A 27,350-nucleotide genomic window follows, 5' to 3' on the forward strand; every position below is an offset into this window, starting at 1 on the left:
AACACGTCCTCTGCACATGCCGTGCAGCACAGCCGCCTTGTCCTCCCCGCCTTGCAGATGGGCATCTGGAAGCACGGAGGGATGTTTTCAGCTTGACCCCAGTTGTTGTCTGTGGGAGTTAAGGCCCCAAACTTCCTTTTCATGCCTTTGAAGCCAGGCACTTAAAGAGGAGTCAGACTTCAGCGCCCAGCTTAACCCTTTCACCCTGTGCCTGTCCTCCCTCGGTGGGTAAAATAATGGGTGTTTCTGTGCTTTGTTTGGTGTTTACAAGTTTTATGCAGCAATTAATATTTCCAGTGGAGGAATAAAATAATCCTCTAAGGACAATGTAACTCAGCCTTTCAGACTTCCCATCTCTCCTGGCTCCCTTCTTCCCCTACCCCTTCAGCAATGTGGACAGCCCTAGAATATAGGGTAGCTCAGTGCCCTTCTTAATCCCTACCCTTACTTACTTCCATAAGCACCCTATTATAGAAAGGAAAAAAAAGAGAGAGAAAAAAAACCCCAACCTTGCTTGGAAATTTTAACAAATATGTTCAATTTTGCTGCCCCTGAAATACCAGCAAGGAGAACATTTTGGGTCCTCTCTGAGTTTTGTTTTATTCTCAAGATTTCAGCTCCACCAGCAGCTCTATCAGTGCAAATCAAATTACGCCTCCTGTTTACTTATCTCCAGAACGCTGACACTGGCAGCCGAGCCTTATCTCGGCGTGTCAGGAGCCAGCGCCTTCCTCGGGGGCAGGACAGGAACTCCACAGAAGCTACTTGGAGTGGGAGAGGGAGTGTAAATCAGGGAAAGCGCTGCTGCCTGTGCTCCCCAGCAGCGGGGCTGCGTTCCCCAGCCCTGCTGCTTGCTACGGGCAATGCAGGGAAGCCGAAGTCCTAGATGTCAAGGGGGTGGAGGCTGCCTCCTCCCTGTGGATTGGCAGCGGGGAAGCGAGGGTTTGGAGTTTAGCTTACTCATTTGTAAGGAAGAGGCAGTGGTGGAGCTGCCCGCGGTGGTGACGGTGTGATAGTTTGCGGAGCTGGCAGTATTTCACTGTCACCGCGTCCTTCGCGCTGTCCTGAGGTCGGTCCGCCCTCCTGCCTGGGAGATGGGTGTTATTTCACTGAGAAGTGTGGGCACAGGGGCCGTGTAAGGGCATCCTGCTGCCCAGGAGCACGCTGAGCCCTCCAGGGCTGGCTCAGGGGCGAGGGCACGCCGCATTTCACCCCCATGAAAAGCTTCGTGCCTCAGTTTCCCCCTTGGTGGTAGTGTTGGCTTTGTCCCAGTGCTGCTCTGAGATATCAGGGCAGGGCAGCCTGTAAAACAGAGGCTGAGATATGACCTGCTCATTGCCGTGTTTTGTGCCGCCGGGAGCACCTGGAGCCTTGGGCATCGCCACCACGAGTCTGACAGCATCTGGGACAGATAAACTCCCCTCGGTCATGCTCCTGCCAGTTTTACGGGGATAAAAGCAGAGCTGGGTATTAGCACTGGGGTGGAGCGCGGGATCTCATCTCCTTCACCCCGGGGACAGCCTGCTGTGCCAGAGGCCGATGCACCACGCCAGGTGCCAGCCCTCCAAGGAAAATGTAGTGGAATCCCGGTTTGCCCGGAGTTTGTCTGTGTCTTCAACACATTTGGCGCCGCAAAGTGAAAGCGGCGCCCTTCCCCGCCTGCCCCGAGCACCGAGCCCGCCGCGGGCAGCGGGGCCGGCGGGCGGGAGGGAGGGAAGGAGAGAGGGAAGCAGGGAGGGAGGGACGGAGGCCGCCGCCCGCCCCCGGGGCTGCCCCGCGGGTGCAGGCGGGCGGGACGCGGGGCCGGGGCGGAGCACAGCGGGGCATTCCCGCCGCAGCGCCGGCAGCGGGGCTGGGCTGGGCTGGGCCGGGGAGCGTGCCGAGGCGCCTCATCCCCTTCTTCTCCTTGCAGATCTTCCAATGGAGGCAGCTGGAGAACCTCTATTTCCGCGAGAAGAAGTTCTCGGTGGAGGTGCACGATCCGCGCAGGTGAGCCACGAGACGAACCGGGCTGTGCATTGCCGAGCCGGGTGAGCCAGGCTGTGCGGTGCCGAACCGGCTGTGCGGTGCCAAGCCGGGCTGAGCCGGGCTATGCAGTGCCGAGCCGGGCTGTGCAGTGCCGAGCCGGGCTGTGCAGTGCCGAGCCGAGCTGTGCAGTGCCGAGCCGGGCTGTGCTGAGCCGGGCTGTGCAGTGCCGAGCCGGGCTGTGCAGTGCCGAGCCGAGCTGTGCAGTGCCGAGCCGGGCTGTGCTGAGCCGGGCTGTGCAGTGCCGAGCCGGGCTGTGCAGTGCCGAGCCGGGCTGTGCAGTGCCGAGCCGGGCTGTGCAGTGCCGAGCCGGGCTGTGCTGAGCCGGGCTGTGCAGTGCCGAGCCGGGCTGTGCAGTGCCGAGCTGTGCAATGCCGAGCCGGGCTGTGCTGAGCCGGGCTGTGCTGAGCCGGGCTGTGCAGTGCCGAGCCGGGCTGTGCTGAGCCGGGCTGTGCAGTGCCGAGCCGGGTGCTGCTCCCGCTGCTGTGCGCGGCTCGCTGCGCTTGGGAGCAGGGGAACACGCGAGAGGGAGGCAGCGGGCACCAAGCCGCGGGCTGCTGCTTCCTTTCAGCCGGACATTTCGGGTTCTGGTGTGCGTTTTTGAGGATGTGTTTCCTCTCGGCTCCCAGCGGGTTTTTTTCCCCCTTCCCTCTGTTTTGACACCTTGTGACCCCTGGGACTGTGCGGCTCCGGTGCCTCGGCTGCAGTGCTAGCAGCCCCCGTGTGTGAAAGGAGGATTTGCCGTGTCCCCGTGTTTCGCTCAGAGCCCGGTGATGAGCGCCAGATTTTGTACTCACACGCTTCTTTGTAAATAAATATTCAGTAGTGCAACTGAAAGCAATGGCACAGAACCAGAGGTTTACCACCGGCAGCCTGCATGAAAGCCCATCAGTCTTTTTGGCACAGGAGCCCTTTTCTTCTTACTTTGGAATCCTAATGTGAGAGTTCCAAGGACTGTGCTGCATCCCATCAGTGCGTTCAGCACCCCTGGTGTGTTTGCATTACTGGATGGTTGCTGCACACAGTGAGTGTATGGCTCTGAAAGTTGTTCTGACTAAAAGCAATGTCTCATTTGCACTGTAAGTATGATACCACTGATGGAAACCATCTCTCTGCCCAGACTTATTTGATGTGTTGCTGGTAGTAGTGTGTTGCAGTGATCAGTCAGCTGTGATCCAGTTTCACCTGTTTCCCATGCCTATCTGTGTATTAATATATGTACTTTTATTAGGGGAATTTTGCATGCAGTTTCTATCCTTATTTACCCTGATATGAGCACAGCCACACCAGTACAACGGTGCCTGTCTGCATAGGTGCATTTGTTAAAACAAACAGCGAGTAAAGCAGCTCATGTCATTGTACTGCTCCAGATCAGCAGAACCTCTAAGCATCTGCTTAATATTAAGCATGTAAACAGTCACATGGAATCTAACAGAGTGAATTCCCAAAGTTGAGAATACACTGGGAGATATTCCAGCATCAGGAGCTGGGGGTAGTGCACTCCTTCCCCCACCGAGGCTCCAGCAGCTGGAGAGGCATCAGAAACATGTGCTGGGAGCCCCTAAATGCCCTAAGTTCTGCCTGTTTCCTGAGGGAGCAGTTGCAAGAAAAAGAAAGGAAGTAGCTCTGGGACCTTAAAATCATGGTGGCATTTGCAACTCGATGTCGTGCATGAAATGTGACCACACAGAGCACTTGTCTCTCATTTGTATTTAGATTATAGGAATTAGTGACACAGAAGAGCTTCCGTTCTTTATTCCATTGCTCTGTTTCTCTGACTCAACACCAGGAGGACAAAGCCCTGTCCTGGGTTGTCAGCTCGTTACTTTCTTGCTACAGAGGAATTGGTTTGGTTGGATTTTGTATAATTTTGATTGGTTTTTGTATCCAGAGTGGCACCATCCAGGTGGAACTGCCGCTCAGGCTGCAGTGCAGCGCAGCACGTTGCAGTGGCATGGTGGGAGGACAGCTCTGGTTGTAGTCTCCCAGCCATGTGGGATGGACTCCTGCAAGGAGTTGTTCAGCGTGTGGAGGCGGAGGAGTAGCCAGCACAGTGCTCGCTCCACATTCCTCTCCTCCCAGCCAAACCAGAGCCTGAGTCAGCGAAGCCGCAGTCAGGAGAGCGAGCACAGCTCCGTGGCTGTGGCCAGGGCTGGGCAGCACAATGTATATTTTTTAAACCCTGCCTCTGCCTATGGCTTCCTGTCCCCAACAAGCCATTTAACCTCCTTTCACTGCAGTTAGTTATCTCATAAGGGAGGAAAATGATACATCTTAGGGGCTATCAACAGGATTAATTCCATAGTGCATGTAGCATGCATAGAGGGAAGTAGTGGAAAAAACACCCGTGATCTATATCTCTCAGGTCTTCAGACACAGCTGTGAAAAGCAAATCCACAGCTCTGACCAACAGTCTGAAGATGATCTAGAGTCTGCTGTTTTAAAGGAAAATATGTACAGATTCCAAAAAGGAAAAAAATTAGAAATCACTGCTTTTACAGTGAAAAGATGAATGAATTGCAGAATATGTTTCTAAGAATTCAGAAGTAACTGTGTTTGAACCGAATAGGATGACACCAGAATTAAGGCTTCAGCCCATATTTGAGTGCCTTAATTTCCTTAGAGCTTTATGTGCCAGTGTGCTGTGGTGGTTTGTGTCCCTAGACCAATATAAAGCATCCAGAGCTGGATCCACTCTCCAGTCTCAGCTTCATGAACACCTCCCAGAACAGCCCTCATTCCCTGTCCAGTGACAGAAATGAGGCAGCCCAGCACCATCAGTTGCATCCATGGAGATTTTCTCCCAAGAACAGTACTGGTAATAGGACAAGGTCTGTAGCACCATTCACAAGGAAAGGACTCTGCACAGGGTAACACTGAAACATGAGATCCCACTTGTCTCAGACCTTGTTTGCATTGGCCACAGCTGCTTTCTCAGAAATTTCACTCTGATTTGTAGCTCCATAATTTGACTTTAACACATTTTGAAGCCCTGAAAAAGCCCTGGTGCAATGGCTGTCAGCCCTGTCCCAGACTGAACATTGCCAGCAATTCTCATTTTGCTGCAGAGTTCTGGTTTTCTTTCATTCTTGGCTCTATCAGAACTTTCTTCATCTGTTCTCCCCTCCAACTTTGGACAAGGCAGTGGCCCACAGGCACCACAAGAGAGGTGCAGGTACAGGTGCAGGAGGGGAACCTTAGCAGGCTTGAGGACTTGTGAGTGCTGGTGAAAGAGCTGACTCCCCCTTGCACGGCACAGTAGAGCTCCTGGGCTGTCCTGCAGTGCCACCTGCACACCTGCATGGCTCAGAGTCCCTGCTCAATGTGGACTCTGGCACTTGTGTGTAGCACACCCCAGGCTGTCTCTTGCACTGGTCCCTCTTCACCATCCATGTCCCTAAAGGTGTCACACTTCTGAGCAAGCCTCTGTACCCATGCCACATCATTTCATAATCCCACTCTACCACAAGACCCATCTTAACAGGCTGGAGAGGAGGCCCTCATTTATTTGGGGCTCTGTAGGTCAGTGCTGTGGTTTATTCCAGCCAGAGCTCCATCCCTGCAGTGGGAGGAGTTCCAGAGATTCAGGCTGAGAGCCTGAATGTGGACTCTGCTGGTGTCAGGGGCTCTGCTGGTGGGGTTGCTTTTGAGGGATGGGGAGGAATAATCAAGCAGGTTTGTACAGCTGTGAAAGCAGGGGGAAACCTAACCTGTGTTTTTTTGCTAATGTTTGAGAACAACTGGGAGTCCCAGAGAGGAAATATTTAGCTCTTATTTTTCCTGTTTTTAAATTCACTCAGCTAATCACTGAGTCCCATTCTTCTCTCCAGGGGCACCAGGCAGCCCCCTCTGAGCCTCACAACTCCCTGCCCCCATGCCATGTGGCAAATCCTGCTACATCTGTTTACAAGTGGGGAAAGCAGGTTCATGAAGAGTTTCTCTCACACTTCCTAAAGCAGCCTTTGATCCTGTGGATCTTTAGTTGTTACCTGGATCCTGATATTTGGGAGGCAGTGGAGGGTGTGAGGACTTGGGCTCAGATGTCTCTGCGTGTGATGAGACACAGGGGATTCATGCAGGCTTTGGCCTTGGTGGCTCCCTGGGATATGCAGCAAGTCAGCATCAACCAGACCCAGGGATACAGTCTGAGCTGGGCAAACTGGATGATCTTTACTGTTAGTCCTCTGGAGATTGCTGTCTTGAGGAGATATTTGAAGTAAATGCTCTCCTGGCTTGATTAGATATTTGTTGTTGGTTTCTAAACATTTTTTCCCATTAGCACAAGTAAAGACAGCAGCTTTTACTATGAGATCTGTGACAGGTTCTGCCACAGAAAGCAACCTGGTGAAACCTTTGTGTAACCCCAGTTCATTCTTTTCTCCTCTCCAGGGCATCTGTGACCAGGAGGACTTTTGGGCATAGTGGCATTGCTGTGCACACGTGGTACGCCTGTCCAGCATTAATAAAGTCCATCTGGGCTATGGCCATTAGTCAACACCAGTTCTACCTGGACAGAAAGCAAAGCAAGGTAAGCATGAGAAGTGCCAGTTGTGGTGGGTGAGTCCTTCTCACTCCCCACAGTCCCAGCCACATCAGGTCCCGATGGTGGCTTCTTCCCTGCCCTCCCTTTCTGCTCAAGATCCCAAAAAAAAAGCAAATTTACTGAAGACATTTTCTAGTCCTGGCCAGATTGAGAAAATTTGTATTCCAATTCATGCCTATGGGAGTATGGATTGAGGAAAAGGTGGTATTGAACTGTGGCCAAATTGAAGGAGCCAAAGTTAGCAAGCAGATGGGGTCAACATCCCTCTCTGGATGGTTTCCACATCTGTCATAAAGTTAGGGCAGCTTCCAATAACTGAGTTCAAAGTAGCTTCACAACCTGCAACTGTCTCTGGATTCTTCTTGCTGTGCCTTGATTTTTGCTATTGTATTTTCCTAGAAAGGAGGGGTAGGGATATTATTTTAGCAGGGGGGCCAGGAGGCTCGACAGCCTGGCTGTACAAGGAGCTATCACAAACTGGTGCTGCACAAAGGGCCATGCAATACACAAAAGAAACCACCTTGAAACCAGAGGAGTATGTGTTCTTCCTCTTAATTCTTTTCATCAGTAATTTTAGGCATACCCAGAGCAGCAGGAGATTGCTTTGATCACTTTGAGATTACTTTGATAGAGAGAAAAGAGTTCTCAGGCAGACTTCCCTCTCCATATGAGCACTCTGGTGTAAAGCTTCACAGAGAAGACAGAGCCTGTCCTGAGTGGGTACCTGCATTGGTCCTCATCTCTGGTGAAATGGCAGAATGTGCAGGTGATGATCCTCCAAATGCCTGAAACAATCCTAACATCTTGCTATTGTTGAAAGCACTGCATGCACATTCAGGCTGGGGGTGTGTCCTTCCTTGCTCTGGCCCTGGCCCTATCAGGTCCCTTCATGAGCCAGTTCAGCCCACTAAACTGGCAGAAAAATAATTCTTTTTCCTGCTTTTCTTCAGTGCATTATTTTTTCTGCCAGTTAAATGAATCGAGTTGGCTGTCTGGAATTATATGGAGGGCCATGAGTGTGTCCCCACTGTTAGTCCCACTTGTTCTAAGCCCTTCTGACATTGCTTTCCCCATCATAAGCTCTGTGACTTTATTTTAGAGGGGGTAGGGCTTTTGGATGCCTTGGGCATGGTTGCACTCACTGTGGCCATGTCTCATCTAATGCAAAAATCCAGGTTTCACCATAGTTGTTGTAAGCTGTATTGAATTTAGGGATGTAGCCCTGCCTAAGTGCCAGCTGTAATATGGACAAAATTAAATACTCACTGATACCAAGGGAAGCTTTCCTGTCCCCCTTCTCTGCTCAGGACCATCAGGGCAGTGCATAGTCCTCTCTGTCATCTCAGGGATAAATTTCAAGCAAGTAGAAGTTTATTTTTCTTTACTTTTAGCCAGATGGATTTGCTGATCAAGCTGCAAGGTATTTAGGTCACAAGCAACCAACAAACAAAAGGAGATTCCCTCCTCCTCTCATTTCTTTGGTAAGAAACTGGGTCTCTGAAACACCCAGGACTTCCCTTCAGTGACTCCTTTTGTTGTTGGCAGATTGTGTTTCAGTTTTATCTCCCCTCTCTCACACTCCCACAGGCAGCACCACCCACCAGCCCTCGTTTGTCAACCTGTCACGTCTGTGACCATGTCAGCATGCTTTGTCACAATAATCCCAGTGGTCATGCTGAGGCTTTGAAGTTAAAGCATACAAATATTTTTGTCCCTTTCTCTTCAGGGAACCGATGTTTTCATCTGCTGTCCTCATCTTTGACGTGACACTGTCAATATTGATAGATCCATCAATTTTAATTGATCTGTTCAGTTCATCCTGCTGGTCCCTTCAAGGACACAGTGCTCATGTGAGCTTCACTTTAGGAAAATAGTAAATCATATCCCAGGGTGGGGTGATGTGAAAATGTGAAATGTCTTTGGTTCAGCTCTCAGGGACCTAGACAAACATTTATTGAGTTTCAGGTCGCATGGGTTTGCAGCCCCTTAAATCTCAGGCCCCACTTCAATTGAATCCTCAACTTCAAAGCAAACTTAGATATTCCTTCCTTTCATGTCCAAACTTGGCATTTTTCATATCATTTTGACAAAAGAAAGAAAAACAAAAACAAACTTAGAGGAAAAAGCCTGCTGGAGCTCAGTGTACAGCTGAGCCTTTGCTCCAGTGATGTAGATTAGATGCTGGGAGATGTGACACAGTGATAAAGAAAGCTTGAACTCTGCTCCTCACATAACTGGGCACCAGTTGGATCTGGACCAACAACTCCACTGGAAAGAAAATCCTTCACTTGATTTCAGAAGGAAATAAAATCCTCTTTGCCTGCATTGTGACCCTTTTGCAAGTGAGGTCCCAGCCTCACTCCGTGCTGAACTCCTGCCAGCTCCCTGGGAACCCAGCGTCTGCTCCCTGCTGATCCGTCTCTCTCTCCCTGCAATCCAGGCATAGCATGGAGACAGAAAAGATCCCCAGCTTCCCAAGTGAGCTTGTCAGCATGCAGAACTCCTGTCAGCTTCCCTTTTTTTCCAGGAGACAGATGCAGCAGGACTTGAAGGCATGTCTTTGCTCTGTTGACTGCACTGAGTCAATCAAACACTTGGCCTAGAAACCTTGAGAAGTCCCATTTTGTGGGAATTTTCAACACCACATTCTTCCAATGCAAGGCTTTTTGGCTGAATGAACTGGTAGAAAATAGGCCAAGGGTTTCAAAAAATCACCTCCAGCAAAGCCCCATCACTGCAGCAAGAGGGATAAATTCATCCCTAATGTCCATCTTCTTCCTCATTTCACTTATGGATTTTTCTTCACCCTCTGACCCTGTCAGAACAGCACTGGGGATCACTTTGGCCCCATGCTTTGAAATGACTCATGAATGAGCCAGTCTTCCTCCATGTAAATGAGACTTGGCAGGTCTGTGCTAAGTGCTTCAAATTTGTGAGCCTGGAGGGACTGTGGGGCTGGGGGAGCACTAATGGGGTGTAACCCAGCTCTGCAGTGCTGTGCTGCAGCACACAGCCTGCACGGGCCAGAGCTGGCTGCTGCTCAGTGGCCTGTGTGAAATGAGCTGTTGCTCTGATTCCTGCTGCTGCTGAGAGCCTGTCCAGTGCACAGACCACCCAGTGCTGACTGGCATTGCTGGAGGCAGCAGGGACTGAGCAGCAAGGAAAGTTAACCCCATTCCTTTCAGGAGATGTTTCATCTTCAGTGTTCAGTGCAGGGCACCATTAGCACAACTGCAATTGTGGTTTCAGCAGGTTTGAATTGTACCCTCTGCAGAGGAAGCTCTCTCTGCCCTGCTGATCCTGTCTGCTGGTTTGTTTTTCCTCTCTCCTGGCTCCAGTCTTATATCACTTCTTCATTTGCCCTGTATAGGGTACACTTCCAGCCACTGCTCCTTGGCCAGGACCACAGCAGCACCCAGCAGCCACACTGCCCTCACTCAGCACTTTGGTTGGTGCCCAGTCAGACAGGTAGGGCCAGAGTGTGCCCTAATTTGCATTCTGAAAATGGGTGGCAATAAACTACAGGGCTGCTTGCTGTTAACTGTCCAAATAAAACAGAAAACCGCTGCTTCATGGAGCAGGAGAGATGGATCTGTCCATGCAGACCTGGGGTTTGAGCCTTTCTGAGGCATCCACTGCCAGGACTCAGTGTTGGGTCAGGCAGACACTGGGTTTGATCATAGCTGTTTCCTGGGGTTATACAAAGTACACATAACCCTACAGATACATAGGGTTATACAGCATATACACAGCTGCAGGGGATTTATCAGCAGGATAAGTCAGTTGGAAGGCTTGTTACCTCCAAAGGTCTGGCATTGCAGCAGGACAGCAGTCCATGTTTATGCTCCTTATCAAGACTTCAGTAGAAGGAAATCTCATTAGATAAAAGCAGTGATTTTCCTCTTCACCTGGAACTAACCTTCCAGAACTATTTGAAGAAGATGTTTCACAGGCCTTCTTTCTGACCAGAAACATCTGATCCAAGAAGCTAAAGAGTGCTGTCCTTCTCCTGGGGCTGATTTTAGGGATGAATTGCTGGAAATGAGAAGTGTCTAACTGGTTACAACATCAGTTGAAGAGGGCCAGTACTGGTTGACTGATCTGCTCTGATATCTTGTCAGGTAGTTCAGCCTCTGCACTCACAAGGACTGCACTGTTCACTCTTGCAAACAAGTGATAACACATGCCCTGTCATTGGGGTTGTTGAGGAAATAAGCTTGTGAGGCATTTGGGTTCCTCAGAATGGCAGTGATGGAGGCTATAAATACCCAAGAATATTAAATTATGATAATACTTCTGAGGGTGTTTGCAGTGTAAGGCTTTCCAAGTGCTGTCTTCATTTGCAGTCTTAAATTAATCTTAAAAATACAGTGTGCTACAGGGAGACATTTTCCTTCCCTTATTATTTCACTGATATGCAAACAGAGGTGGGGATCACTAAGAACTTAACCTTAAGTGTCTTACCCAAAGCCCCACAGCACATCAGCAACAGAGCTAAGAAGCTCAGTGGTGAACACTCAGCCATCAGTTCAGGTTTGGTTCTTGTTGGAATGGTTTCTTCTTCCTGAGGATGTGAAGTAACACTGAAGATTCCATCATAATAAGCATTCCTTGTTGTCCTGTTTCATGTTACTTCCAGTGGGAGCAGATCACACCCTGCTATGTGGACATCAATCAGCTTTGATTTGTTAGCAGAGTCATGATGTGTCCATCTCCTGAGCTGTATGGCCAGGGCTGACTCTCTTCTGCCCTTGAGAAGGTGCAGAGGTGAATGCTCAAGTGATCTTGAGCTGGGCCTTCACCCCCTTTTGGATAAAACTCTTCTTGCAGTTGGAGAGTCTTGGCAAAATGTGCCAACAGCTTTCTGTGTTCTGGGAAGTTAAAATTGCAGATCAGTGGCCCTGCAAGGACAGATTAATGGAAGATCAGAAGCACAGGGCTTGTAAGATTTGAGCAGTGGGCTGAGATCGCTTGGAGGTCCATTCCAGCTGAAATATTCTATTCTATTCTGTTCTCTAGGTTTATGTACTGTGCATTATTTACTTTCTTGTAATTACAAATTTCAGCAATCTTGTTGACATTTGGTGGCGAACAATGGCCATGCCCTAATGTGGCCGGTTACAGAGTTGGGCTGGCTGTTGTTTCCTCTAGAGTAATGTTAATGCTTTGAAGAGGTCCCTCACAGTAGGGGCATTGCATGCAGCTTGTTAGCCTGGACAATAACCTAAATGTGTTTTCTTGTCAGTATTTTCTTCCAGCTTCTCATGACAGCCCATTTAAGGCATGTCCTCACTATGTCTTGTTCCAAAACTTATTGATGATTTGTGAAGGCCCCTTCTGGCTTTAGATGCTAGAGATGGTCTTTAGCCTTTGAGCTTTTCAACAGGTTATTATGATGGCATTTCTGAAGGTTTCTTATTGTATGTGGTAAAACAGTGACTCCATACATCCTTTGCTTTGCCATGCACATTTTTTCTCTCTTAAACAGAGAAAAACCCAAACAGGAAGCAATGCCAGAATTGTACCCACTTAAGAATGTAAAAAGTACAGCAGTGAATACTGTGCCAGATTGCTTCTATTCTTGTAAAATAATCCAAGTTTGCTGTGGAGGCCTGTTTCCTGCCACAGCAAAAGGTCTTTTTCTTTCTGTGAGCTTTCAAAAGGCGTTAAATCATTACTAACTCCTGTGTCTACCTCCAGTCCAAGATTCATGCTGCAAGAAGCCTGAGTGAGATTGCAATTGACCTGACTGAAACTGGAACCCTCAAGACCTCAAAGCTGGCCAACATGGGGAGTAAAGGCAAAATTATCAGTGGAAGCAGCGGGAGTCTCCTGTCATCAGGTAGGTGTAACTGGAGGGAGTGTGGTGGGAAGGGCCATGGCCATGGTAAATGGGGAGCAGCCAGAAGCTGCACTGCAGAAATGAAAGTCACTTCCCTTTAGCCTTTCTGTCTGTCCAGGTGGCAGTCCATCTCTCAGCACGCTGCTCCACAAACAGCACAGGCAGCAGCCTCCCCCTCTCTCTCTTCACCACCATTCATTTCCTCCTGACTCCAGGATGTCATCTCCAACCTCTCAGTTTCCAGCTGAAACTTTCACAGTTTCTACCCGAACCATCCCTTGGTGTCCAGCTTATCTGGCAGATGGGTTTGTGAAGGAGTGCCCAGCCAGCAGTGGGGAAGCAATCACCCAGTGCAGCTCACAAAGGAAACTGAGGCTGGGAACTGGTGATGTTCCTCAGCATTGTTGAAACAGGGTGTCTTCTTCACTGAGTGCACATCTGCTTTGCCTCTCTGTTGCTGGAATTTGGCTGCTGTCCCAGGCTCAACAGAACTGTTCCCTAGCACTCTGCCAAACTAGTGCCAGGGTCTTGAAGGTTTCTTGTTGTGGCTTAGAGCACTTTGCTGTGTGAGGAAGATGTCATGTGTGAGAGAAACCCAAGGGAAGGTGATGCAGAGGAGAGCTAGAGCAGGAGGAGAGAAGGACTGGAGAAGGCAGGTCAGGAGGTTGTGACTCTTCGATACTTTTCTGTCAGTCTGAACCAGGCAAGCTGTGTGTAAAACAGTGAGAAATGTCACTGCAGGCTTAAAGCAGCAGGAGATATTTAGCAAAGAGCTTGAAGCTGCTTAGGTGAGCTCTTAAGGAGGGCAAGGTTTCTGGTATCACCACAATTAACAGTTTCAGACAATTAAATACCTTCTGTTAAGCATCACACCAATTTATCAAAAACAAATGTTTTGAGATGTGTAACAGCAGAAAATAACCTTCTCAGGCTTGGACAAAGGAAGAACCTATCTAAGAATGCAAATGCTTTAAAACAGCCCACACTGATGTAGTAATATAGCTTTGCATCACTGTATCCCCCATATCTCTTAAAACCCTGCTTGGAAAATGCTCAGCAAGGGGTTAAAATGTGCAGTGCTTCCAGAGCTGCTTGCTGTGCAATTCCTTGCCTTCCCTGCTAACAGAGTTGCCTTTCTGCTCCTGAGCTCTTCCTGACAAAGTATACAATCCACTGTCTGTGCCTCCCATCGCTTGGGGAGTTGCAGTAGCTCAGCAGCTCCCAGATTGGTGTCAGGTTGTTGGAAGTCTTTGTTTGTTTGGCATTTTTTCCAGCTCTCCTGCTGGAAAGTAAATAACGTTAAGTACCCAAGAAAGCTCTTAAGGTCTTTCCAAGATCTCAGCCTCCTGGGCACCATTCCTAAGTTTGTGAGAGCTACTTGGTAGTAATCCTGTTTCCATGTTAATACATGGACTTTTTGTGTTCCTGGAAAAAAAAAAAAAAAACCACTGGGGTCTGCTTCTGCTCTTACACCTGGAGAGAGCAGTAGCCATGTGAAAGCCAGCAAAAAATCAGGCTCAGAAAAGCTGGTGTAGGCCAGCATCTCTCAGGGTTATGTGTATGGAAATTCCAAATTGGAGCTCATGCTTTTATTTCTGAACTTTTTGTGCTCCCTGCACCTTTCTGGCTGAGCACAGGCTTTGTAGACTCACCAGAATTGCACCAGTGACTAGACCCACCCAGAGTTCAGTGACCAGGTGAGTCATTTCTTCAGTCCTGGGGAGGTGGATCTGCCTGCCTGGGTGCCTTCACGGGACTGTGAGCCTCTGTCTCTGTCAAGGTGCTGCTGGTGGGCCAGTGAGCACAGCTGCCTCTGTGTGCCTTCCTTCAGAGCTGCCAGCTCTGAGGACAGGGCTCTCCCCAAAATGTTGAGGAGAGCTGCAGAGTTTGCTGCCACAAGCAGCTACAAGAAGGTATTTAGAGAAACTGTCTGGCCCAGGTCAGGTATCAGGAAATTGGAAACCCTGGATTGTTTCCACACTCAGACCTCTCTGCTCCAAGATCCCCCTCCCTCCAGCCTGGCTGGTGGAGGTGGCCCATCCCTGTCCCACTGGATGGGAGGGGGCATTCAGTGTCTGTCCCACTGGGCACAGTCACTGGCTCTGTCCCAGGCTTTGTGTTTCCTCCCATTGTGCCAAAGATTATCGGCACACAACCACAACAATGATGGGTTATCTCAGTACAGCCTGCACGCTGGAGAGAATAAGTGCAAATGATTAAGTGGCCACAGCAGACTTCCAGGCTATAAATAAATACTCAAGTGACTCGAAATCACAAGGTCAGGAATGAATCTCTGTTTGCCCCCACTTCCCTACTATTCTCAGTCCTTTTTTTTTTTCCTGAAAATTATTGTAGTCATTTCCTCCCTCCATCTCACTCCTCCTCACTGGGGGGGCTGTCAGAGCCATGAGGAGTGTGCCAAAAGTGGCATATCTCCCCTGGGCTTGCAGCAAGTCTGCAAGGAAAAGTTTGTTGTTGCTTCCAGCTGTCACACTGTCTGGAGAAGATCCTGCTGTGCAGTACAAGGCAGTCACTGCTCCACATCACTTACAGTCTCAAGAGACAGCAGAGGGGAGATGAAGTCTTACACACTGGGAAGTGGCTTCCTCTTGATCACAGCACTTCAAGACCAAAGCCTCAGCTCCTTCATTTTTCCCACACCCTTGATCTCAGGCTCTCCAGTGCAGATTTGTAATTTTGATGCCCAAATCCATTTCTGTTAAGCTAACTCTAACTTCTGTCCTCATTTTGGATCTGAAGGGTTCTCCCTAGGACAGTGGGCTGCTGTGATTTAGCTCAAGGATCTTCTGCTCAGGGTCTGTGGGCCATCCCTGGACATCTGAGGAGAGATTTGCCTGTGAGTGAAATCTCTGCTTTCACACAGGCAGGAACCAAATCAAAGCCAGCAGAACAAAACCAGATTGGTTCTAAGATGGATTTTTCTTTCGGAGTCTGTGCCATAAGAGCTCTGGAGGTCTGCAAGCTAGTGAGGAGCCCTGTATTCTCCTGGTTATGGTTGTGTGAGAAATGTAAAAAGGTTTATTAAACCTTAACAAAAATACAGCAGAGGACTACATAAGGAAAAAGCTGCAGCACTGGGAACTGCCCCTCGTGCATACCACACAGCCAGTTCATCTTCAGGATAGGTGCTCAGTCTTTTATACCCCTGGGGGTTGCATCAGCCAGCCCTGGCCCCTCCCAGAGTCTGTCAGTCAGCTCTTCTTTGCCATTTGTCACTGGAGACTGCTTTCTTGTACCTTGATTGGAGGTAAGGTGTTGCCATGCCTCACCCCCTAAGCACCAAGCTTTTCCATTCCCAACTGCCCACAACAGTTATCTTTTAATTGCAAGAGCAAATCATGTCATTATCCATCTACAACAGTTGGATGAACTCCAGACTACCTTCCATCTGTGGGCAGAGGAGACACCCCAGAGGAGCATCTCTGCTTTAGCTCCACAGACACGTTCAAGGAGCCTCCAGCCCCTGAGCCCCATTCCTTCTGCAGCAGTGGGGGTTTCTGTGCAGGGCCTGTTTATGTTTGCAAACACCACAGCAGAGTCCAGGCAGGCAGTTCCCAGCGCTGCCGCTGCATCCGGCGGGGCTGTGTCCCAGCTGGAGTGAATCCAGCAGATACACAACGCCCACCAGGAGTGAGGGAGTGCAGGGCTGGTGAAGGAGAGAGCCCACAGGAGATCTGAGCTCATCCTCTGTGGAGCAGCTCCAGCTGAGCTCCCGTGGTGTCACCACATTTCTCTTCACAGAGAAAAGCAAGGCACAGTTTTTCCCAGGAATATTTCTGGGTTTCACATTCTCTGAACGTCAGAGAAAGAAAAACAATTCTTATCATTTGCTGTGCCCGTGTTTGTTCCAAAGTAGAATGCAATATGGAGGTTGTTTACCCAGAGTGATGGTGTTTTGTTTCCTTGGCCTATCAGTGCCAAGAGTTTGTGTGTGTGTGTGTGTGTGTGTGTGTGTGTGTGGGGACTCTTGGCTGACAGTCATGAGAGGAGTGCAGTGGAGTGGCAGATTCAGTTTAGATGTAATATAGTATAGAATAATACAGCATAATAAAGTAATTAATTAGCCTTCTGATAAGTTGGAGTCCTCCTCATCATTTCTCCCTGCCACAGGGGTCATCCTGTTTCAATACCACGCCGCAGAGGAAATCCATGTGTTGGGCAGAGAGCAGAGATAGGGGCTGTCTGGGGCTGCTGCTGGCTGTGCACTGGCATCCTGGGGCAGTGAGTCAGCCCAGGCTCTGGTACAGACTGAGCATGGGGGAAACTTCCCTCCCTGCTCAGGGGACCTTCCACAGGGACCTGAGCCAAATGCCCGCGAGCTGGAGCCAGCAGCCGGATGTAGTGTGAGGGTTTGCCATATTTAGATGTGTTTTTCCTGGAGCAGGAGACTTGGAGAATGAGACAGAGAAGAGATGCCTGGGTGGTTTTGCCTTGCTGCTGCTGCTCAGTCACCTTGTTGCATCTCCTCTCCTCTCCCCTCAGTGTTGGTGTCACCAAGACTTGGCTCTCTCTGCTCTTCAGCATCCCATCTGTCCTCCCTACTTGTTTTCATCCTTCTCATTCATCCCTTTTCCAAGCTGACTCCACTCTGCTACAATAGATGGAGGAAATACAACCAATGAGTCACTGGTAGGACTCTTCTCTCCAAAGTGGGGTCCGCTCTCACCCCTTTGGCAGGCTTTAAAGCAAACTTTGTCTTGGACCCCAGCAGACCTGTACTTACATAACACTGGACCAGATCCTTCTGGGGTGAGACCCATGTGCTTCATGTCCCCTTCAACATCCCCAAGACTGTCCTGACCTCACCAGTATGGAAGTGAGCAGAACCCAGCCTGTTAGCATTGGTGAAGAATTCAGCCATGAATTCTGCTGCAGAAGGAGTTGGACAGGGAGGACCATGTTCCCCCCCTGCATTTCTCAGCTCATGTTCTCCTGAATGTCAGTGGATGAAGAAATCACTCAGAGGGGCCATGTGGTTATCTGAAGATGAGTGCTGCTTCCACAAATTAGTAGGGCATTAAGTGGACATTTAGGTCACCAAGGCCTGTGTCCCATCCTGTATGCTGAGAAAGAAAGGGCACATATCCCCCTACATACCACATAAAACCAGCCCCCAGTTCAGCAGGTTCCTAGTGCCCACCAGAGAGAAAGCCCTGTGCCTCCTGCCTCGTGTATTTTCACAACCCTTTTTGTTTTAGGGACATGAAATGGTTCTGCAGAAGAGTGTGTTAAAATGCAGAGTTTGGTAAATCCTTGCACTGCAAATGGGAAGAAGGCTGAAAAATAATTTTCACAAAAAGGCACAAATGCCATATAGGAAAATCATATATTTCAGCAACGTTTCTCCCTTGTACTGCATTAGAAATTAACCCTGTGGGAGATAAAACACCTGAGAAAGCCTCCCAGTCAACCATTTCTGTTGTAGTAGGAGCCTCTTAGGCTGATCTCTCAGGACTGATTTTTCTCTGTTGTTGATCCCCTTTGGAAGGCACTGGGCAGCCATGACTCAGTGACCATATCTAACAAGGCTGATTTAAGGTAGTAGCTGCTTGATTGGCTTGATTTGTGCTGGTCTTTGTTTATTTCTTGGTTGTTTTTACGGTATTTTGATTTGTCATTACATTTTTGGGTCAATTGCCACTGGGTTTAGAAGTGGATCTCTGATCACAGCCTTATTCAAGGTAGGATTGATACATATTTATAAATAAAATGCCTCTAATGGAAGCCATAGGCACCCAGCAATACAAAGCATTGTTCTCTGCTCATTTACAGTCATCTCATGCAGTGGTGGTTCTCTTGACTGATCAAGTTACCAGTTCCTTTTCACCCATGAGAACAAGCAGAGAATCCAGCCAATAAAAATCTAATAATACACTGCAAAATAATTCAGCTTTTAAATAAAAATTCAAAACCAAACATTAGTGCCAGTGAGTGAATGACTTTGGTTTCAGCAGTAATCCCATTGCTTCACTCAGAATGTGACAGCATGCTTCCAGGTCCCCTCCAGTTCCTTCGTTTTGTGGGAGCAGTGAAAAAGATGGCAAAATGGGCACTCAGTGGACAAGATGTGCACCAATTGTGTCAGGGTTGAGACCAGCATGGTTCTCACATGGAGAAAACAGCTGGAGCAGATGCTGTGAACTGTCTGGGCTTGATTTGGGTCCCTTCCAGCTCAGCCAGAAGCCTTTTGTTTCCTTCTTGTGGGCACACCCCAGATCAGCACAGGGGGCTGGCCAGATGCTTGTAAATGTTTCTGTGTAGCTGCTGTGGCAACCCACACAGCAAAAAGGAATAGCTTTTAAAAATAAATCTGAGCCTGCTGTGGAGGTATGGAGCAGACAGAGGAAGGAAAGGGGAAGAGCAGTTGAAAGGAAAACATAGGTCATTCAAGTTGTCAGAAAAGAAAAAATGGTTCAAAATATCTGCTGGAATCGTGAGCAACTTTTTACCAGGACTCTGCAGTTTGTTGACAAGTCCATGAAGAAATTCAGCAGCTCAGTTTTTCTAATACCTGTTCACCAGGGTTACTATTCAGAATTACTCCAGAGTGCTGGAGAGGAGTTTCCCTGCCAGTGCAAACACAGGGCTCCTCTAGAAGGTCCCATCAAGTTCTTCCAGCACAGAGGTGTCTGCAGAGTTGAGTTTTGTTGCTTTATGAGGGCAAACACAAATAAAACAATGATGACTACAGCAATTACACAGATATCTTACTGTGAGGTTCTCCTCCTTTGTCTGATAATGCTCAGCCTGGCTGACCTTTAGGGAGATCTTTTCCACTACCTTCAGGACAGCCCAGTAAAAGGTGTAAGTAAGGTGTTTCATTGAGTAAATACCACTATCTTCCTTCATGAAAACTGCAGAAAATACTGGTGGAAAAGATCTCTGAGATTCCCTGCTCCTCCTGAGCCAATGCAGAAATGTTTTGTGGTAATTTTTGCCTCAATCCCCTTTCAATTTAGCTTTAATGGTCTGCTGGAATAGTAGCAATGAAAGATGAAGCTGAAAGCACAGATTTCACTGTTTTGCTGCCAAAATAAAGAATTGTTCCCAGATTCCTTCCAAAGCTCTGTGAAATAACAGCTTTTTCAACCTCCTTGGGCTGAGTGTTTTCACTGAGTGCTTGGAGGCACCTCTAACCCCCATCTGATGACAGGTGCACAGAAAATTTCATGTAGCATCCTGTTGTATCTGACTGCTGCAGATAATAAAGGTCTGCTTGCTCTGTGCCATTGCTCAGGAGGGGCAGGGAACAGGTCACTGCTGGAAAAAAAATCTTTCTGTTGATACACCAGCAGCAAAAGGAGGGATAAGGAGAATATCCATCCTTTATTGTGTGAGGGGGAAACATAGGGACAAAGGATGAGGTTGCTTCATCAAGAAGTTCCCCTGAAGAGCTGAAATTACAAATGTTGTCATGACATCTGAGCAACAGAGTCTGACTTAATGCCCAGACCTACTTCAGTGGGAGTTGCTGGTAATTGCCGCTTGAAAAGCCAAGCCATTTGGACATGCAGTTAAATATCTCAACCTACATCTTCACAAGAAACAGCTACTACCCCAGAAGGAGCTATGGTTGGGGTTTTTGGTGTGTTTTACAGGAATCTTCCTAGGTAATTTTGTTCCATTACAGTTTTTCATAGAACAGGCCTTGTAAGTGGATTGAATTACATGTTTGCTACTGGGATAATTGCAGTTCTTAAGAAGTAGGCTGTATTGTCAAATGGTTTCTCCTAGATTTAATTTCCAAAAAATGCATCTCTAGGGTTTTGTAAACTGTACTTTGCCCCTGGGAGCTTTCATGGGAATTGTATGTGGGTTTCCTCTAAGATCTTAGGATGAATCATTTTACTGCTTTTATTTTTCCAGATAATGGTTACAAATGTCTTTATGTGCTCCACTGTTGAATGTCTGACTGTTAGCTTAAACATTAAGGATTTGCTGTAAACAGAAGTGCCTGGGTAACACCTGCTTCATGTCACAGTCCCATTTCTTGTTGGAGGGGCTGCGTCCAGGCTGTGGTAAAATTACAGGCACTCCAGATGTGTGTTCTGCTGTCAGCTGGCCTAGTGAAATCATTGTTTATTGACAGGTTCCCAAGAGTCAGACAGCTCTCAGTCTGCCAAGAAAGACATGCTGGCTGCACTGAAGTCCAGGCAAGAGGCTTTGGAGGAGACGCTGCGCCAGCGCTTGGAGGAGCTGAAGAAACTCTGCCTGCGGGAAGCGGTGGGTGATGGACACTTTGTAACCTGGAACATTTCTGTCTTGCTTAGTTATAGCTCCTTGTTTGGAGCTGTGGTGGGGCCAGGAGATGAGGATCCTTCCACAGTCACCTCTTACAAAACCCATTGTACAATGGCCTCAGGGAGATGCAGCTGTTTCAACCCCAGCTTGCAAAGTCCAGGGCTTTTTTCCCCACATCAGCAGGGTGTCGCAGACAGCTTTTATGGAAAATCCTTTCCTTAGGATTTTTCCTCCTGAGAAGCTGAGAGGCCTCAGGAACAAAATGTAAACAATGATTATCTGCTGCTGTGGAATGCAGCAGGTGCATCTGTGATTGGTCTCATGTGGTTGTTTCTAATTAATGGCCAATCACAGTCAGCTGGCTCGGACTCTCTGTCCGAGCAGAAACCTTTGTTATCATTCTTTGCCTTGCTATCCTTAGCTGGCCTTCTGATGAAACCTTTTCTTCTATTCTTTTAGTATAGATTTAATGTAATATATATCATAGAATAATAAATCAAGCCTTCTGAAGCATGGAGTCAGATCCTCATCTCTTCCCTCATCCTAAGACCCCTGTGAATGAACATGGTCACATCTGGGTGCCCCGTTGGCTTGGGCAAGGAGGGTGCTCAGCATCCATGTGTTCTCTTTGAAATTGTGAATATATTGCATTCAGCCAGGCTTCTTATTAACTTTGATAAGAATATCCTGCTACTTAAATGCCATAGGAAGGCTGTTCTATGTGCTGGTCATCACTTCTCAGAGACTTTTTACTCCATTAGCAAAAATAGCCCCGAGGCTGGCACACTTTCTTCTTGGAGCAGGCCCAACTTTACATACTTTTCTTCTCCAAGCATGCTGTGCCATACAGCACACAAGGTCTTTTCTGCTCCCTGTAGATTGCCTTCATCCAGTCAGCTCTGGAACTCCTGGAAAGGAATGCCAGTGTGGAGGCAGACCTTGCAAAGAGGAAGCACTGTAGTCATCCCAGGTCATGCAGGACAGCTCAGGAACTCATAACCTTCCCGCTCCCCTGCCAGCTCATTTTGGAGTACATAGGAGGCCATTTAGTGATCAGTTTAATGTTTGGGGAAATCACAGCTCTGCTGCAGCTGTGTGTGGAGATTCAGCAATGTACTCAGGTCATTCAGCAATCCTCCCTTGTTTACCAGGCCTGTGTATCTGATTTTAATAACAAATTGTAACATGTAACACAGCAGGAAGCTGGCTGCAGACAGTGGCACAGAGATCTTCCAGTTCTTGCTTAATATTTGATGTGTATCTGCCTTTTGACAAAAATGGGAGAAATGGGTCACTGATTCAGGTCTCATTTTTGTTTCAATTAATGCATAGTTTTAATGCCAAAAAGAACAAGTTGGGGAAAATACCTCTCAACAAAGAACATCAGCAGAAATCTCTACTGCCCCTGTTCCCATTCTTTACTCCATGGGAGCAATCCCTTCCCACCTGAGAAGTCCTGGTTGATTTCAGCAAACAACTTGTGCTGTGAGAAAGGTCACAGGATCAGATCCAATCTCTAAGTCCATTGAGCTGAGATCATCCACAGGAAAAAAAAAATCACAGCTCTTCAGGGCTGACTGTCAAGGTCTGGAGGCTCTGCTTGGCCCAGAGGAATTTACTACCCTGAGCTAACCCTGCCTGACTGCTGATGACTAATCCCTGCAGCAGGGGAAGATGTGCCTGTGCCACAGCTGCAGGAGCTCACAGCCCAGTGCCTTTCCTTTAACCCCAGCCCTGGTTTTGGTGCAGCCTCAGGCACTTCAGGAGCAGCAGGATGCAGGCAAAAGCTCCCACTGGGGCAGGGAGCTGGGGATGAGGAGCATTTACTCCTTAATGTGCTGTGGCAGGGCTGGCCAGAGCCCATCTGTCAGCACATTAAGAGCTGGTAGAAAGTGTTGGTGCTTTCCAAAGGTGATTTGAGAGAGGCAGTTAATGGACACTTGGAATCTGACCCCATCTTGCAACCCTTCACCTCATCCATCAGCAGCTGCTAGTTGAAAGCTTCCTCTCAGGCTGCCCTTCTTCCTTTCTGCTTTGGCATGGAAATGGCCAAAACAGAGGAAGAGGGTGGCAAACCAGGGGATAAAAAAGAGTTAAAAGTGAGGGCATAATTAAGAAAGCATGGCCAGAACCATTCATAATTCTGGCATCAGGTTACTTGGGGCCATCACTACTCCAGTTATTTATTAATTTAGATTACATTTCATGATCGTGCCTTTGAATACTTCTTAGCTTCTGGAGGCAGCATGGTAGCCCACATTCATTTTGTTCTGCTCTGATCTTTACAGATTTTACAGAAGATTAACTCTTTACCCACTGCCCTGCTTCATATCACATTAGGAGTTATAAAGAAAATGTCCCTGTTTCCCTCTGGCTACAGGAATCTGTGTCTTGGTGTAGTGCTTAGAGCCACAGTACAAAGAACACATTTTGAAAGAAAAACTGAAATAACCCCACAGAGCTGGAGGGGCAATGCAGAGTGGGACTGTGAGACATTGCAGCCATGCCTCTTGCAATAGGGGGCTGTGCACGTCAACACAGAGCTCTGCTGCAAACCCATTTTGCTGGGAATTGCTTAAAGGGAGGATTTGAAAACGCCAGGTCCTTGTTTCCAAGTGACCTGAAAAGAGTAGAAAGAAAAAACCCCATTAGGGAGTGGGGGAGAGGCCAGGGCAGGCAGGGACTGGGCTGTGCACCCACACTCACATTAAGGTCAGCTGCTGTTCTTTGGGATTCAGATGATTTAGGTTACTCTGCCAGCTGGATCCTCTCAACTCTGATGCTAAGGAGCACAAAAGCCTTTTGTCCTTCATGGGGAGACTTTTGAGTACAAGGAGTCTGGGCTGTGCTGGTAGTCAGGCTTCTGCCTTTTTCTCTAGGCAGTTGAATGCCTTCAGTTCAGATGTGTGTGCCTGTATTGTGTAGCCTGGGGGAAAACCCCCACAGCATTAACATCAGTAATGATGCTGCTTCCTGTTGTCCACATATTCTGAAATTCTGTGTGATTTGCTTCAGATTTTGAACATATCTTTGCAAATAACCCCATCAGTCTGACAGAGCATCAGCTAATAATTGCTCCAGAGCTGCCCATGACATCATTGGGGTTTGGAAAGAATTCTAATACATGAAGTGTTATCAGACGGGTAATGAGGTACCAGGCACTGCTTTTAGTGACCATTTCCATTGCATTCCTCTCAGACACGTCATGAATCAGGTGGGAATGTTTTTCTGTGCAGGTCCTAACCTGTGTGGCTGTTACCATTGCAGCTTTCTGACTCAGCAGATCTGCATCCTGCATGAAGGCTCTGGGGTCTGCTCACCCCTCTCAGAAGCAGGGAAGAGCAGATAGCAGCTCTTGGTTCCTGCTCACCCTGCAGCAGAGATGAAAGTCTGTGTGCTGCAAGCCTGCTCAGCCCTGGGGATGGGCACCACTTACAGACCTGCCCAGGGCAGGCCACAAAGCTCTGTATTCATGCACAGGTCAGAGAGGAGGTCCCCACCCTCAGTGCTGGGTTCTGAGCTTGCAGGGCTGGGTGCTCTCCTGTGTGTTTATCAGCTGGCTGAACTGGATATGTTATTAATGAGTACCTGTCATTTTAGGGTCACACAGGAGTGGTGGTCTGCTTTGCTGTGCTGCAGGATTTCCCAGAGCACTAACAGCATTTTCTGCTTACAGGAGCTCACAGGGAAGCTGCCACGAGAATACCCCCTGGATCCTGGGGAGGAGCCACCTATTGTAAGGAGAAGAATAGGAACTGCCTTTAAACTGGATGAGCAGAAAATCCTGCCCAAGGGAGAGGTGAGGCTGAGCCCTTCCCTTCCAGACACGTGTCCCCACCTCAGGTCTCTAAGGTGTCCAGTGAGCATCACACAGGAGCCATCAGTCCCATGGCTGTTTCTGTTTTAAATTACTGTGATTGGTCCCACTACCCATTTGGGGTTTTTTATATCCATCAGGATGGGGAAGGAGTGAGAGAGTTGGGGACTTTATTTCAGACTAAAGGTGAAATTATTAAGGTTCTTGCACTTGCTTTTCTAGAGGTAACAGAAATAGCCTGAGTGACCAACTGGACCATGGCAGTGCAAGTGCTCTGGTGATAAAGTGCAGTGATCTGTGTGAGCAGGGAGCACATCAGGAGCCCCCCAAGCCATCTGAGCCCTGCTTCTGCCTGTCTTGTTTTTGCAAACAGCCTCTTGCTTTCCACTCCAATAGCAATCCAAATTCAGGCCCCCTCTAACCAGAGAGAAAAGCATCACCATTATCCATCTCACCCTGCCACAGCAAGATAAAAGCATTTTGCTCCCCAGTCTTAAACAAAAGAGCCTTCATCCCTACCTATGGGGAGCTGGAGTTACATTTTTCTAAGTTTGCCAGGGAGTGTTTGTTCCCTTCCTTGCTCCCACAATGTGCTGGGTCAGTGCCCTGAACCATGGCTGTGAAAACAGGCCTGCAGCAGCTGTAGGGCAGGACCAGATTCACAGAACAGCTATTGTCTGTGGAGGCACATTTGTCTCAAGACACTTGTGTATATTCCAGTCTTGAGTTTCCTTTTTATTTTTGTAGGGGGGGAGACTGAAGCTGGTTGTGACTGTGTGGTTTGAGGCTCAGTTCAGCTAGGGAATTAACTGTTTGTCGTTTTGTTGGCATTTTCCTTCTGCTGAGAAAATAAACAGCTGGAGCCTCTTTAGTTTTGTTCTCAATGGAGCCTGGGAGAGGAATTCCACCGCAGTCAAATATTCATGAACTAGCACATTTAATTAAGCTTTTCAAAGGGAAGCATGTCTTAGCTGAATTACTCCTAAAACCCCTGCAGTCTGTTGGCTGCTCAGTTATAACCTGATCTCCTGCTTCCCCAGCTCCTGTTGCTACAGGGCAGCTTTTGGGGTGAGGAATCTCCTTACTCCAGTGGCAGGATTAGGTGTGGAGAGCAGGAAGGTAAAGCAGCTCCTCCCCAGTGCAGGCACTCAGAAATCCAAACATGCTGATTCAGCTTTTTCTCTACCTCTCTCTTCATCTCTCAGATTTTAAGGCTGTTTTGAAAACCATAAATTTCTGTATGATGTTGAGCTGTGTTTGGCTGCCACTTTGAAAGCATTTAGGGAGGGTAGCAATGGTTTTCATGCACTTTTCAGCAAGTGCAAACACTGGAAAATCAATTTAAAAAAAAAAGATGAAATATTCTCTCAACCACACAAATCCAGGACTGAAATTACTGGCTGTGACAAGGACCTGAAGCAAGGCACTTCCATCTGAAGGCAGATGATAGCTCTCATTTCTTAGGGCTTTATTTACAGGGGCCTCACTGGAGGAGAATAGACAATTATGGACAGGAGGAAAATTAATGTATATTTCCTAGGATGTACTGAATGATTTAGAGCTGAATCTGTGAAGGTCTGAAAGACAGCTCTCACATCAAGCTTTCTAAACCTTTAGCAAGACCTTTGTCAGATCAAGACTTGCAGGGAAGGGTTCTGTTTTTTTTCTTGGTAATCACCTTTACCTGGTCTCTAATTCCTGACTCTGGGAAGGCTTTTACCAGAAAATGATGAATCAGATTCCAGGCCTTAAAAGCCCATCATATCAAGTTCACTTTTAATAAGTCTGGCACTAACAGAGTTCATAAAGTCTTCAAAGCAAAAAGGGATCTGTTAAAAAGACAGAAGGTGGGTTCATTCTTCATTGAAGTGAGGGAAATGATAATTATAGTTCTAAGGCAATGCTGACTCACCACTGATAGCAAAAGTATATTTTTTAAGCCAGAAACCCAGAATAAAAACTTCAGAGAATGCTTCAGTCTGATTAAATCCCACAGCATCAGCTCTTGCACTGATGCTGAACAAAGAGAGGATTTGAACTTGGTAACGGGGATCTCCAGGAATATGTGACTGTCTCACCGTTCACTAAAGTAGAAAAACTTGTCTTTTTTTCTTTTTTTTTGTTTTGTTAATTTGCAATGTACTGGGTTCCTTTTTCTAGTAGACTAATTCCATTGAGCTGGGGGAGGCAGCCAGATCCGTTGCAGATTAGCAAGGCCCTTTGAAGCTCTCAGCCTGGGGTCCTGCTGCAGACTGGGAAGCTCTGTATCAGCTTATGCTTTGGCATAAGTTGTCCTAAGTCCCTTGACTTTGGAGGATAACCAAAAATGGCTAGATATCTTTCAGAGTACACCTGATTGCATTTAAAAGCTCAGCTGAGGCCCTGCAAGGGCTAACTGAGGGCACTGGTTCTTTCTGGCATACAGAGAGCTTGCTGTTACACACTGCAGGCTCTCACATCACCCTCCTGGCTGGTAACTCGAGGAGACATTTTTCTGGTGCCATCAGTTGCAGCAGCCCATAATTTCTTCAGCTCATATTTACCCCAAAGTGTTTGGTGTGTGCCAAGCAAACCTGTCAAGGAGGTTAAAGGTGTGGCTTCGCATCAATGCATAGCAGTGAAATCAAGTGGGGCTTAAATGGGGAGATAGAAAACAGGGGGAAGGAGCAGGTGGGAGGCAGGTGTGACCCAGAGATGGGTGTAAAAGGATCAATGTGAATTTGGCCATATTGAACTGCTTGAAAAGTCAAACAGCACATCAGGGTTAGGGCTGGAGCACACATGTCCTCCTTGTGTGGGTCATCCCTTCCACCAGCTGTGCTCCCAGGCACTTTTGAGGGCAGGTGAAGGCAAAATGGGTG

General features: G+C 48.0%; 1 protein-coding gene across 1 annotated transcript in view; it reads left to right on the plus strand.

Moving 5' to 3' along the window:
* Positions 1–27,350, plus strand: part of FRMD4A (FERM domain containing 4A) — a 218,322-nt gene that overhangs the window by 174,711 nt on the left and 16,261 nt on the right. Inside the window, exons 12-16 of the mRNA XM_058804516.1 lie at positions 1,913–1,989; positions 6,415–6,553; positions 12,269–12,410; positions 20,521–20,654; positions 24,349–24,471. Coding sequence (XP_058660499.1) covers positions 1,913–1,989; positions 6,415–6,553; positions 12,269–12,410; positions 20,521–20,654; positions 24,349–24,471 — 615 coding nt within the window. The remainder of the gene's footprint in view (positions 1–1,912; positions 1,990–6,414; positions 6,554–12,268; positions 12,411–20,520; positions 20,655–24,348; positions 24,472–27,350) is intronic.

The sequence above is a fragment of the Ammospiza caudacuta genome, chromosome 5 (assembly GCF_027887145.1).
Source record: "Ammospiza caudacuta isolate bAmmCau1 chromosome 5, bAmmCau1.pri, whole genome shotgun sequence".
NCBI classification, from domain to species: Eukaryota; Metazoa; Chordata; class Aves; order Passeriformes; family Passerellidae; genus Ammospiza; species Ammospiza caudacuta.